We start from the raw sequence: 13,661 nt of genomic DNA, 5'->3' as shown, positions 1-13,661 counted from the left end.
ACAGTGTACTGTCTTCATGTATGATGTGGTTATGTTGCAACAAGCATAAAAGTATGCAGACATGGGGTCAGGTTCATTTAAAAGTACTTAAGTAAAGTACAAGTACTTTTGAATTTTCCAAGTACAAGTACTCCTGCAGCAATCAAGATAGTACTTAAGTAAAGTACAAGTACATGCTGGAAGTACTTAAGTAAAGTACAAGTCAGCGTTGAAACCGGGTCGGGTCATCCGGGTCACATTTTCTCCGGGTCATCCGGGTCTGACCCGGTTTACAATTTATCCGGGTCTGACCCGGTTTACAATTTATCCGGGTCTGACCCGGATTGGATCACGTGAGAAACGAAATTGTTCGTTTGACGACGTGGAATTTATAAACGCTATCGCGTAGCTCTTTCGTGAGCCACACCCACTTATCGCATTACCAACATATGCTCAGCCACGCCTATTTGTTAGTAAGTGCAGTATGTAGCACGAAATTGAGGGTATCTATGGTGAGGGGTAGCTATTGTCAGTAGATAAAGACCTTTTTTTTTTTGGTCTTCAACCTACAGCTAGGCTGAAGTTGCAATATTTACTCAACACGAATCGAACGCTCAAAATGTAGACTCGTTCGCTCGCCCGAGACTAGCCGAAACACGTCTCGGCTTTAATTAATCCCGGTCAATCCGGGTCAGTGGGTCATCCGGGTCAGCAGTAGTGACCCGGTTTCAACGTTGGTACAAGTACATTTTGCTGTAGTAAAATATACATTGTATTCAGTGTATTGTAATATGTAAGTGTGCCTAGAGGGGTTGATACTTTCAGGTTTTTGTCAACCATTCTCTCAAACTCTTAAAATGTACTACCTTGAACAGCAGCATTGTTTTTGTTTGCTAGAAAGCTATGACATCATTAATCGTTGCAACATGATACATAGTATGGTTGGGAAGGCAGTAGAAGAATCGCAAGTAGTTGTAAATTGCACCTTCATACAATTTTGTTATTCTCATTGTACACCCACTGTGTACAAACTACGTACAGTGTTTGCAGTACTTAAAAGTACTCAAGTACATACAAGTACTTAGTAAAGTACTTGAGTATAAGTACAAGTACACTGCATGGGGAAATTAAGGAAGTATTTAAGTAAAGTACAAGTATTTTCAAATTTGCACTTAAGTGCCCTTAAGTATAAGTACTCATGTACTTGGCCCCATGTCTGAAAGTATGTATACACTGCAAAAATAAGATGTTGTTACAGTACACCCATTGCAAAAGGTGTTCAGCCTGTTGCATAAGCATTAGAAACATGAAGCCATCATTATGACCCCTCCTCCATCATTCACAAAATCAATATACTCTAATGGAGCAGTCAATCATGCTCTCTAATAGAAAAGTCCCATTCATTTGATGTCTCTTGCAAACTGTTAGTAGCTACATAATGAATATTATACCTATATATACTATCTCAAAGCTTCTATTTTTTTCTTGGGGGCATGCCCAAGAATGGCATTCATGTCTGGTGTGTAATCAAACTGTGTTGTGCCAAACAAACTCCCCCCCCATCCAATGATCTTGGTTTACTCCACTGTCCATGATCTGTTGTATTATCATTCCAACATTCAATTAAATGGAATGTAGTCATGCATCTATTGTTTATTAACACTCACATGATTGATTACATAAAATTTGGAGGTATCTTTAGAGAGCCTGACACCATAATATTCTCAAAGTATAACACCTATAGTGGCATTGCTTGTAACTTATTTTATTGCTTTGTAACAAGACTTTTGACACTAAACATTAGGCTTGTGCCAATTATGCTGACATGATTTTGAGCATACGTAATAGGCTAGCAAAAGCATCAAGACACGCCAGCACAACAGGACAATTTTCAAAATTTTAAATTAAATACGCAGTGTGCGTGCCAAAAATACAACAAAACATGAACACAGTATACCTTAATACTGCATTTCAAATCAAGAAAATATGAAATCAATTGTTTCTTGGCTGATTATTTACACTTCGTGGAAAAAGGATCAATATATCCTAATAGAGCAGTCATAATAGGCTGAGCACTGCTCAAAAGCATAATAAGGCCAATGAAACTTGATTACCAGTTTCTCGCTCAGATTTTTGAAATTTTGATGCGGGCGGGCGGTTATTATTCATTATTCATTATTTTTCCAAGAGCACAACAAACATCCAAACATGAAGATTTCTGCCAAAAAACAGTGAGATCTACACTGATTACTCTTGCATTAAATAGCTAAGGTACGTTACCAAGTGATTTTTCCATTAGAGTATAGCTGATTGCTCTATTAGAGTAAAAGTGACCGTTCTATTAGAGTATTTCGATCTGAAATACCAATAATGAAATTCCATGCGGGTGTATCAAAAGCATGCGGGCGATGACGCGAAACTGCTAATCAAGTTTCATTGGCCTAAAGTATAATTTGTTCAACTCCACTACACAGGCCTGTAGCCAGGGGGGGTTCGAGGGGTTCTGAAGAACCGCCCTCTTGGAAAAAAGGTCCACAATTCCAGTAAAAAGGCCCATAATTTAACCAAAAAGGTTCACAATTTTAGTATACAAGTCCAAATTTTCGTGAGCAAAAGTCCATTAGCTACAGTTTACTAGATACCACTAATAAAAAGCTAAATTAAGTGCTCCGATTAACTCATTCAGTGCTTGTGTTAAATGCATTGCAAGATCGAGATACTCTAATAGAGCAGTCAACCGCTCTAATAGAACAATCATTCTAATTACTATTATTATTATTACTAACACTTTACAGTGACCAGCACTGAAGGTCTGACAGCAACATGTGCTGCAGCCTTAGGATTACCTAACAGAACAGTCACAATTACATTTTCTTTTAAAAGCTACTTAAGTTACATGTAGATTGTCTAAACTAAGCTTGATTAAAATATAAGATTTTGGTGGACAAGTCCCAAAATCTAGCTGAACACTCTACAAAGGTAACTTCTTCTAGCTGATCTCTCTACAGGATGACTTGTATGTAGCTGAACTATCTGCAGGGTGATTTGTTAGTAACTGAACTCTATACAAGGTGATCCTTCTAGCAGATCTCTCTATAGGATGACTTGTTTCTAGCTGAACTCTCTACACAGTGATCTGTTTGTAGCTGAACTATCTAAAGGGTGATTTATTTGCAGCAGAACTCTCTACATGGTGGTTTCTTTATAGCTGATCTCTCTACACGGTGACTTGTTTCTCTACAGGATGATTTGTTTGTAGCTGAACTCTTAGTAAAAAACAACTATATCATTATTGGCAATATACACGTGTATATTCAATTCATAAGCAGCTCTAATTGTACCATGGATGGATCTGAGGGAGGTACAAAAGGTGGCCTTTTCTTCTCTTGATTCTTAGGACGCCACTGACACCAAAAACGTAGACTGGGAAGTACTCACACTATTTGGAAGTACAGAAAACCAGATAACTAATTAAAGGCTATATATATATTAGGCGTGAGGCTATTATGCTCGAAAAATTGAGCCTTTTGCTTTAGAGCAGTGCTCAAAAAATCACCCATTATGCTTTTGAGAATTACCCATTATTCCCAAAATTATTCCACCATAATTGGCTAATAATGCCAGTTAATTGTTGCATCAGGCTATTTGCATTGATGTTTAAGCTTCTTTAGCTGGTTGTTGTGTTAGAGTATATGTGACTGCTTTATTAGAGTAAATAATATTCAGTGATTATTCTATTAGAGTTTCTGACTGCTCTATTAGAGTTTCTGACTGCTCTATTAGAGTATTTCGATCTTTTAACTGAATTGCGCAATCTACAGATTTCCCTACTGTGAAAGCTTTATAATCACCTCAAAATACTGGTTCCCACACATACCTATTATGCCAGCATAATCACCGCATCCCTGATATATACACGTTTCATGTAGAAACTCAACTATGAATCAATTTGGCAAAGGAGTTTGAATATTATGTCAAGATCAAGATACTCTGATATTGCCCTTTACTAATGGTCTTAAACTAAGCCTTATCTCCCTGTATGAGTGGGAGAGAAAGACAGCATTGTAACTGAACCAATTCCTTGAGCTCACTACTACCACATAGGCTTGCTTAATTGATGACTTGATGTCACCTAGTTGCTATGACTACATGTACAGCAAATTTTATTGTTCTTACTCCAAATTTTTTGTTCTCACTTGACTGCTCTATTAGAGTATTTCATTCCACCTCTGACTGGAATAGCAGAATGGGTTGCTGGAATGGAACTGTGCATTAGAAATTTTACCGAGTCTTTGTATAAAGACCACCTTCATATAAACAACATTCTAATTTTAATGTTCAAATTGCATGATTGGCCTTGTAGGATGGTCTTATCAGTATTCCAAATTTAACTTTTCAAGAATAGCAAATAAATAAACTGAAATTAATAAATAAATAAATAGCTAAACTCTTAAGATGAGCTGCATGTAATAGCAAACTGAATGCTAACTTTCTCTTTAGCAAAATAATAAGCCACCCTCGGTAACTTGCATCACTAGTAGCTAACATAGGTATGCAAATTATTATAGTACTTATGTCTTGAGTCCTGTATCACTTGTAACGAATGTAAGTAATTAAGTAGTTAAGTATGTGTGTGGTGGAGTAAATAATTATTGCAATGTAATGTACTTTTGGCTGTTGGCACATGTTGCCAACAGACCATTAGTAATTTTCACCATAAAGTATTAATAATGTTGTACATTGATCGACTCTGACTGACACATCTATATAGGCAAAAAGTAGGTATGTGGTGCACTTTAATGGGCCTCATTAATAAGACCATCCTAACTATATGGGGGAATCATAAAATACACTATAAACAACAAGATAGTGATTTAAATGATTTGAAATGGTCTTTAAATTATTGGGTGATCATTTAAGTATTAGTTAAGTGTAGGCAAGCCCATAAAGCAACCCTAAATCCTCTTAACAAGTTTCTCTGGAATTTTAAAGGTCAATTTCCTGCTAGATAACTGACTGTCGACTATATAGCTAACTGATGCCTCCAGCCAAGTATAACTCAACTATGGTTAAGGCTACAGGCCTCACTGTTCAACATTGGTCATTGCTTTGCCCCGAGACATGCCTTTTTACCAATTGCAGTTTCTACAATGCACTGATCATTATGCCGATCATGGATTTACCTTTGTCCTCCATTGTGCAGTTCTATTTCTTTCTCCACTATGATGTAAGTGTTGGTCAGTGCTTTTGTGGATTAACTGCAGGGGTGCACTTCTCGTGCTGTTTTTCATTTGTAACACTGTATAATGGGTGGAACATAGCAGTCACAGCTGAAACTAAAGTGGAATGGCCACATCTCTTATATCGAGATAATTATTCTAATAGTGCAGCCATTCACTTAAATTATACAAAAGTATTTTTTGCATGAAAATAAAAGCTCCTAGTATTATAATAAATTATAAACACTGTTTTCTGCATGTATACTAATGACTAATCCATAAAAGTTGCAACTATTCATTTGGTACTTTTGAACAATGATTAATTCACAGCTAATTAACTCCTTGTAGGTAAATTATAGTCAAAAATTCTCGCATTGAATGCTTCCATTTGCAGCTATAAAGCTGGCAATTCTTGTGCAATTCTAGGCTGAGGAGCTGTACCCCTCCATCACATACATGCACACACACAACATTTCCCTGCTTCCAGAGCTCCTATCAATTGAAAGCTCCATATATATATACATTTTTACTTTTTCCTTCTAAAACTATATATATATATATATATATAGCACAAAATAGTGCTATCTGACTCTGGGATATGCTATTATATAAATTGCAAAGAATTTATGAATCCTATAATACATAGGTATATCGTCAAAGTCACATGTATAATGTACCTATGTACAGTATATTGGATAGTTCAATTATATTCTCTTCCATGTTACCATACAACATAAAGCATGGAACACTGGTGAACCACCTGCTATGAGCACTCACATGCACTATGTACACCATGCACCATCAGATACAAAATTAATGAGGACCATGCCCCCTCCCCATTCCCACTGCCTATGGTGTTGTTGATGATAAAATAACTTTATTTACTTCTTAAGCTTTCATGCAGCTGCCGTTGCAGTGGTAAGGTTTAATAGTGAGGAGTGATTGTGCACTATCACACAGTAACCAGACTGTTACCATGCCTTATGGTGGAACACCTTCTTGTTAGTCTGTTGGGCCCTTTTCAAAAGGCTTCTAGATCTACTACAGATATTACTTCAATTGTTTTATTTCTAGTAATTTTGTTCATGAAGATTCTGATCTGTAACTACCTCTTCCATGTTACTATTATTAAATGTCTTTTAAACAAAATCTGAAAAGTATATACCTGTATGGTGTGCTTCTGCATTATGCCTTTACAAAATCATCCAAATTTAGGAAATGGGACTTGTTTCTAAAACCTATTGGTATCAGTATGACTGAAGATGATATCAACTGCAATTCAGTTTCACTATACGCACTAACTATTATTTGGAACAGTGATTTGCTCAGCAAAGTGCTTTACCTATAAAAAGCTGATTGCAATCTGCTTTGAAGTACTACAAGGCCTATAGTGGTCCTAAAATAACTTTTTTTCTTAGAATAAGTCAAGTACACACAATGCACCATCACTTAGACTATTCAAGTATAAGTTAAAAGTTCTGTTGAGACAAACAATAATAATATAACCTGTTTAATAATCATTAGCTGGGCCTGTGTCATTGGCAGTTTATCTACCTTGGTACACAATACAGAAGTGGCATTCCACAACACATGGCATGAGTATTAAATTGATAGAAGCAATAAGCATAATGATGGTAAAATAAGAATAACAAAGTAACTGCAACATAGCATCTGCCATATAGCATGCCTCCTTGTGAAGTTTATATTTTACTAAAGACACTGTAACTATTCTAACATGCCAACCATGCAACAATATATGTCACATTGTAGACAAATCAGTAATGGCTTATATTATATATTATGGTAACTAGTGAATCACTATAATAATAATGCTAAATCCTAGTGTAACATGTAATGTTCACTCCTTTGAACCAATGATTGGTAAGTTACTTCTTTTGTATCAGTACTTGATCATTCTTGCTGTACAATGATACATAGAAATCTAATGCATCGTGACGCTTTATGGGAACTGACATAGTTTTGTCTCCTATTTTAGCAAGTATTCTTTTACGCTCATGTACCGCAAAATACCCATCGACTTCTTTTCCAATTGGAAAATCGCTGGCATCCATGCTAGCTGTGGCTGACGACTCACAATAACGAAATCCAAACTTCATCTTGGTCTTGTCACTGCAACACTTTATGAAAATCTGGAACAATGTAGGATTACCTTCTTTGGGGCATATATGAAGTTCAGCATTTCTTTCGTAATGGCTTGACTCCGCATTTGCAATCAGAGTACCCCTAGCAGTAAATACAACACGCAATTCACGGGAAGAATGAAAGTGGAAGTAGTAATCTCTTAATCGTATCTGCTCTTGAGGGCCATCATACTTACTACCATCACGATACTTCAGAGCAGCTTTGTAAAGAGCTGGATCAGCTAATGTTGTGGGGATCACCTTGTTTAGTAATTCACTCTTACAGATTAATGGGTAGCGGATTTGCTTGAAAACTGATTTGATATCATTTTCACTCAACTTTTCTTGCTGACGCTTAGACCATTCAACAACAGCAAGAAATACATTTAACTCAGAAACCTTGAGCTTATTAGAATTTGTAAAGTCAAGCATAACAGTTAGTGGCAAGGAATTAAACTCATGGGTAAACATCACCTTTTTAGCTTTTGCCTCTAAAAACTCCAGGCATTGCTTACGGAGCACATCAAACTTGTTTTCTACTGCAAATTCAGCAACATCAGAGAAATTATCAAGATCCAGAGCATCACCAATTGACTTATTACACAAGTTGACTAATGCATCCACACCAAAATATCGTGCAGCTTGTAGTAAATTACAGCACTCTTCCACACTAGCATGTATGTGGCCAGTGTATATGAAGAAAATCAAATACTCCAAAGTGGCAGTATCTATATTGGTTAGGTCAATCTCATTTTGACTACTCTCTTTCATGTCTCCATACAGCATGGCGCTGAACACTGGAGAACCAGCTGCCAGTATTGCCCTGTGAGCGCTAACAAGGTCACCGTTGGAGGTCTTGAATGCTACATCTTGCGTACTGGTGTCTTGTAGCAGTGCTGAAAATGTAGTGGAACACCAAAATAAATCAACATTTTCACAAGCCTTTTCTTTTTCTGGATCTTCAACTTCAAGTGATGATTCTGTAACAAAAAAAAACAACGATTTAGCTACATATCACATCATTAGGAAACATTTACATTAAAACTTTAGTGTTATCACCTTAATGTTGTTCTCAGACAATAGTAATAGCACTTAGATAATTGAAGCCATATAGTGCACTATTCATCAGCTTTGATATACACCTACACTTGGAATATAATAGGACCTTGATCACCCGAACAGTAGCGATGACTGGTCTAATACAGTATTTCGTCAGCAGGTGTATTTTCTATTAGAGTAGTTGAACACAGCTCTGTACATAAATGAATCGGCTTCATTTATCAACTGATTCACATGTCTGAACACATTTGTGATTGAACTGATACACAGGTATTTGGATGATAATGGAGATCCCACTGTACCATAGATGTGACATCCCTGGTTCACATTCCAGGGGTGTAGGAAGGGGGGAGGGGGGGATTTAGGAACTCCCCCTAAACCCCCTGTAAAATTTAGACTTCAGAGTTTACAGCAGGACCCTAACACATCATTTAGTGTGGCAAGACAAAATGAGCGAGTAATATAGTGTATGGCACAGCACAGCAATTGATAAAGAGCTTGAATTCATCTAGATTCTTTATCACCAAGTTTTGACAAGTTACAAGTAATGGATTTGGTTGAGAGTAACACCTTGCTTTTGGGGATTCCCACTCGAGTAATTAAATTCTATAACGGGAAATTATATGGTGCACATATTATGTTGTAATCAACAATAGATAAATGTTACTATGGTAACATTGGAGCTACCTTCAGGTGGCATCAGGGCCAGACTCCACAGTCCAGCAATGGCCAGACCACTTTTCAATTCCTCAAAATACTCTAATAGAACATTCATTGTAATACTCTAATAGAGCATTCAGTATAATCATAGCCAGTGTTCTCATTATTGCTTGGTCTAAGTTTCTACATTGTATGATGTTTCAAAAGTTACAGTGTGTCATCTGTATGGAATAATTGATCATGCAAGTCATGCATTAGCAATTACAAAATTGCCTAGAGATGCCATTTTAAAGCATATGTTGATTTGATTGATTTATTATTTTATACCCACAACAATCGGCACAATGACGTTCCTCCTTGTTGGAGTGATACAAAAACAACAACAATAACTAACTAAGCATACATCATACATGAATATACAAGATAAACACAAAGCAAGACAATAGCATACATTACACTCACCACATACAAGTACACAAATAACACTGAATTACAGGGGCAACATGCCCTCAGACACCCCTAGTTTGGTATGCTGATGCATGCTGCTTGTGCTTAGCACATGCAGTAGAGTATCACATGAAAGCAGATAACCTCTGACTTAAATATCATATCAGATCAATAAAAATATATATATGGCCCGACCAATCAAAAGCTGCTCTGGGTTGCAACCCTGGATGGCATTATATAGAGCAATTCAAGTGCTTTAATTTTGTGTTGTGTGCTATAGACATTATAGGTACTTTTTGCATTTTTGTAATAAGTACAATTTATTGTCAACAAGGTTTTTCTATCAACCAGTGACTATGTAAAGGATACAAAATTTACATGGAATTGATTTTAATTTTGCTTCTGTACATAATTCCTAAGAAATAAGGGCCCAAAATTTGATGGTGGTATTTGGTTGACAATTTCCATAGCATAATTTGGTAGTTGAGTCTTTTTATTAGCCACTGCCACCCATGGCATCATAACTCACTCATAGAATAAACTTAGCTTCGCTATTACTGTAAAGCATGTTTCATAGCAAGATGCGCTAGTACTGAAGCAGACACGCCCATAGAGGTCCCATTTCTGGGGATAACTGAATCCTTCCTGGACTAGTGTGCATTTGTTATGCAATAGCGCAAAGTGTAACCTTTTAAAATAGGCAAGTAAATCATTCGAGTTGTTTGATAACAAAGAAAGTGTTATACATTGATGGAGACAGGTAAAGTCGACAGTTGGCTGCTTTATCCCAGACGTGGCATGATGGACACGAGTGCAGATATGCTTGCGCAACTGCAAAAATGGGACAAATTACGAAGAAACCAGCTGTGAAATGGACTGCATTGGAAGTAACTGTATATATATATATAGAATAGTGTAAACACAACACACCTTTGTGAGACAAGTGTTTCAGGTATGAAGACAAGTTTGGGATTGAATGCATTATGTACCCAATTACTAACAGGTGAATCGCTCCATATTTTAGGCGGGAAATTGACATATTGTCAAATTTCACTGAAGACATTATCAGTGTCAAAATGAAATACACATATTGTATTATACCTGAATTATGATTTGATTCCAGAGTAGCATCAGTATCGCCATCCATATCACTCTCTGTCTCCTCTGATTCGGACGGCGGGTATCCAAAATATAACCCTCGTTCTTCCGACAAATCCTCCTCTTCACTACTGCTACTAGTACTTTCGCCCTCAAACAAACCTGCCATTTCGCTTAGTCCAGATATTCTGCAGCACTCTTCTTCACAGAAACATGTGAGACATCACGTGCGCGAGCATTAATGTAATTACACTACCGGTTAGTTTGGCGGCGCCCGCCCTTTACTTTTCAGTACCCTTTGAGTTTTTACTCTTTGCGAAGTGCGGGTAGTCTCGTGCCCAGACCGCTTTTTTTTCTTTTTGTGTGGGAGCAGTTTCTCCACCCCCACACAAAAAGAAAAAAAGCGGTCTGGGCACGAGACTAAAGTGCGGGAGCTGCCAGACTAGCCCGATTCCAGATCTAGACTTTTGGTGATGCCAGGGCCTATAACTAGTAAATATAGGGAAGGTGTACATGCCAGTCTATAGCTAAGAAGCGAGCTAGAAAGACTGATACGGTCTTAGCCTAGCGGCGCCCGCTTTAGCAAAGTGACTAACGAGACTAACAATCTCCCCTCCAGGCCCTGAGAGTGATTTCATCAACTTGATAGTATACAGTAGAACTGCAGTCTTGTCCATATCTCAGAAATGTCTGCATTTAAATTAATAGATGCATGCAAGCTAGTGGGCTGTAAAAGTGTAACATCACCTCAAGGCTTGCATCACCTAGCAGCCAAGTGGTATAGTTAACTTGAAACAAGCCACCTTAATAGGTAAACAGCAACCTTTATGCACCCTCTTTGTGGTCTCAACTTCATTATGGTCAATAGACTACAAGCCATATGATTACTTTGGGTTGTCCAATAGAAGGGAGGTTCCTGATTTGACTGCTATATTGGGGTGACTGCTCTATAGGGTAAGAATTTTATGGTAGCTAAGCTGCTATAAGTTATATACCTAGTCTCGTACCCAGACCGCCTTTTCCCCTTTATATTTGGGTGGGGGGAAAGCAGTCTTTTTCCCCACCCAATACAAAAGGAAAAAACTCGGCTGTCTGGGTACGAGACTAAGTGCATACCATCTAGAAAAAAATCAAGCATTATACCCTCTGTACATGTGTTACTTTATAAGACCTTTGACTCTCTAAATCATATTTTACTTCAATGATTGATTGGGTGCACTCAGTGGAGTTGGTTGGCACTATAAAAATTAATGTTACAGTTTACAAGCTACTTGTACAACCATGTTCAGTGTGTTAAGATGATTCCTACTCCACTTGGGGTAGGCTGTATACCATAAAGCAGTATAAGGCCTGTTTCTAACATGTCCTCAGATTACTACATGCAATTGCAACATGCAATGACATAGCTCTGATATGTTATGGGAGCAAATCACTGTCATGCATGCATGCAGGAAGAAGACTTGTATCTGGCAGTTGAATGCTGCATGGAACTCTTTATGTCACATGCATGGTTTAGACCTTACATGCTCCTTAATGAATCCTATATATGTAAGTCCCAGATCCAGCACTCAAAAGTACACTTGTCTAATATGGTTACATGCATGATCTGCACATATTTTTAGTCTGTAAGAAGATGTCAGTCATTAGATGAACAGTCATCAAAACATCTAGGTTTTTACCATCAGAAATCATAATTGCTTGTGATTCTTAAGTTATAACAAGATTAGCTTATTATTCTTTGCCAACTTGCTTTATTGTCCAACTATAACTTCCAGCTGTCCAACATGAACATCTGCGCATGCCTGTGCATGTGGCAGAAAATTTGATCATGTGTCTTATCATAGTGAAGAAAATTGAATTGGCTATCTGATGCATCGTTATAATTATAGTCTATCATGTGCTATGAGCCAACATACATGGACAAACCTAGATCCATGCATTGATTTATTTTGGGCAATACCATGACTATAACACCAGATGCATGCATGCATGTTTGCTGATACTTAGCTAGGCCAGTATAGCATTCTAGCTGTCATGTAGAGGATAGCTTCCACTTTTGACATGCTGGCTCGTAATAGTGGAATAAATCGCCAGGTGTAACGTCTCAACTGAACCCATGCACGTTTTGAACGTTTAATGATCTGTAATCTCAGCAGCAACTTCTTGGATAGATATAAATACTTGATATAATTATAGAGTCTTTGGCTAGGTATATAGACTGTTCCATAACAAAACTGTAGCTGGGAAAAAGATAGGTAGAGGTCTTGGATTATAGCATGCAGCGATTGTATGTAAATGAAAAGGGTGATTCTATATAGCTTGAATAGTGGGTGTACAAATTACATCAAATGCATGGGGTATCAATTTTATTGTGAATGATTTTGTACATGCATCTTCATTAGTTTTATTCGAGCAATTAGCAAGATTGCCTTGTTTGGTCTGACTTTTGTCAGTTCAGGTATACCTGCATATGATTATTCTAGTTGACATAATTATAACAATATTGCTAAGAGATTACAAACCAGCTAGATGCAGACATCATGCGGTCACTGTACACCATAGTGTAAACAAGCATTTTGAGGCAAATAGTCTAGTGTTGTTGGCTGATTGCAATTGGCTGGCAGAGACCATAAAGCTGGTCTGATATTAGTCAGATCAACACTGAAAAAATGCACCCCTGTACAAGGTTACAAATTTTTGAATGAGGTTAATGAATCTTCAATGGTCTGTAAAAATAAAATTGAATTGTAAAACAATTGTACTCAAATAGTGGAATGTAAAAGAGAAATGTTGAAGCACGCAAGATTGGAATTTGAGGCACTGTTAGTAGATGTGTATTGTACACATACATATATGTACGTTTGACTTTATACTACTGTTCTGCAGTGCAGCACACTGTGTCAGTCTGACATTTACAACTATATATTATGTCCCAGTGATCATTTACAACTATAGTCCAAATTCACTTGCAAGTATAGCTTTTCGACTACAAATATCCCCAGGTTTACGATCAACAGCAAATATTATTTTTCCTAGGCACATTATATTATCAGTTCCA

The 13,661-nt window shown here is 37.2% G+C and overlaps 1 protein-coding gene across 1 annotated transcript; it reads right to left on the bottom strand.

Moving 5' to 3' along the window:
- Nucleotides 1-6,924: 6,924 nt before the first annotated feature.
- LOC136241116 (kelch-like protein 3) lies at nt 6,925-10,847 on the bottom strand. Its single transcript, XM_066032288.1, has 2 exons — nt 10,607-10,847; nt 6,925-8,319 (listed from the first exon to the last, which is right to left on the bottom strand). The coding sequence occupies exons 1-2, from the start codon at nt 10,770-10,772 to the stop codon at nt 7,085-7,087; spliced, it is 1,401 nt and encodes a 466-aa protein (XP_065888360.1). The 5' UTR covers nt 10,773-10,847; the 3' UTR covers nt 6,925-7,084.
- Nucleotides 10,848-13,661: the final 2,814 nt, after the last annotated feature.

Source organism: Dysidea avara, chromosome 12 (genome assembly GCF_963678975.1).
Source record: "Dysidea avara chromosome 12, odDysAvar1.4, whole genome shotgun sequence".
NCBI classification, from domain to species: domain Eukaryota; kingdom Metazoa; phylum Porifera; class Demospongiae; order Dictyoceratida; family Dysideidae; genus Dysidea; species Dysidea avara.
This window is presented reverse-complemented; position numbering and strand designations above follow the sequence as displayed.

Coding starts and splice junctions, on each gene's coding strand:
- LOC136241116 (XM_066032288.1), bottom strand. CDS start 10,772: ATGGCAGGTTTGTTTGAGGGCGAAAGTACTAGTAGCAGTAGTGAAGAG. Junction 8,320..10,606: donor GGAATCAAATCATAATTCAG/GTATAATACAAT, acceptor TTTTTGTTACAG/AATCATCACTTGAAGTTGAA.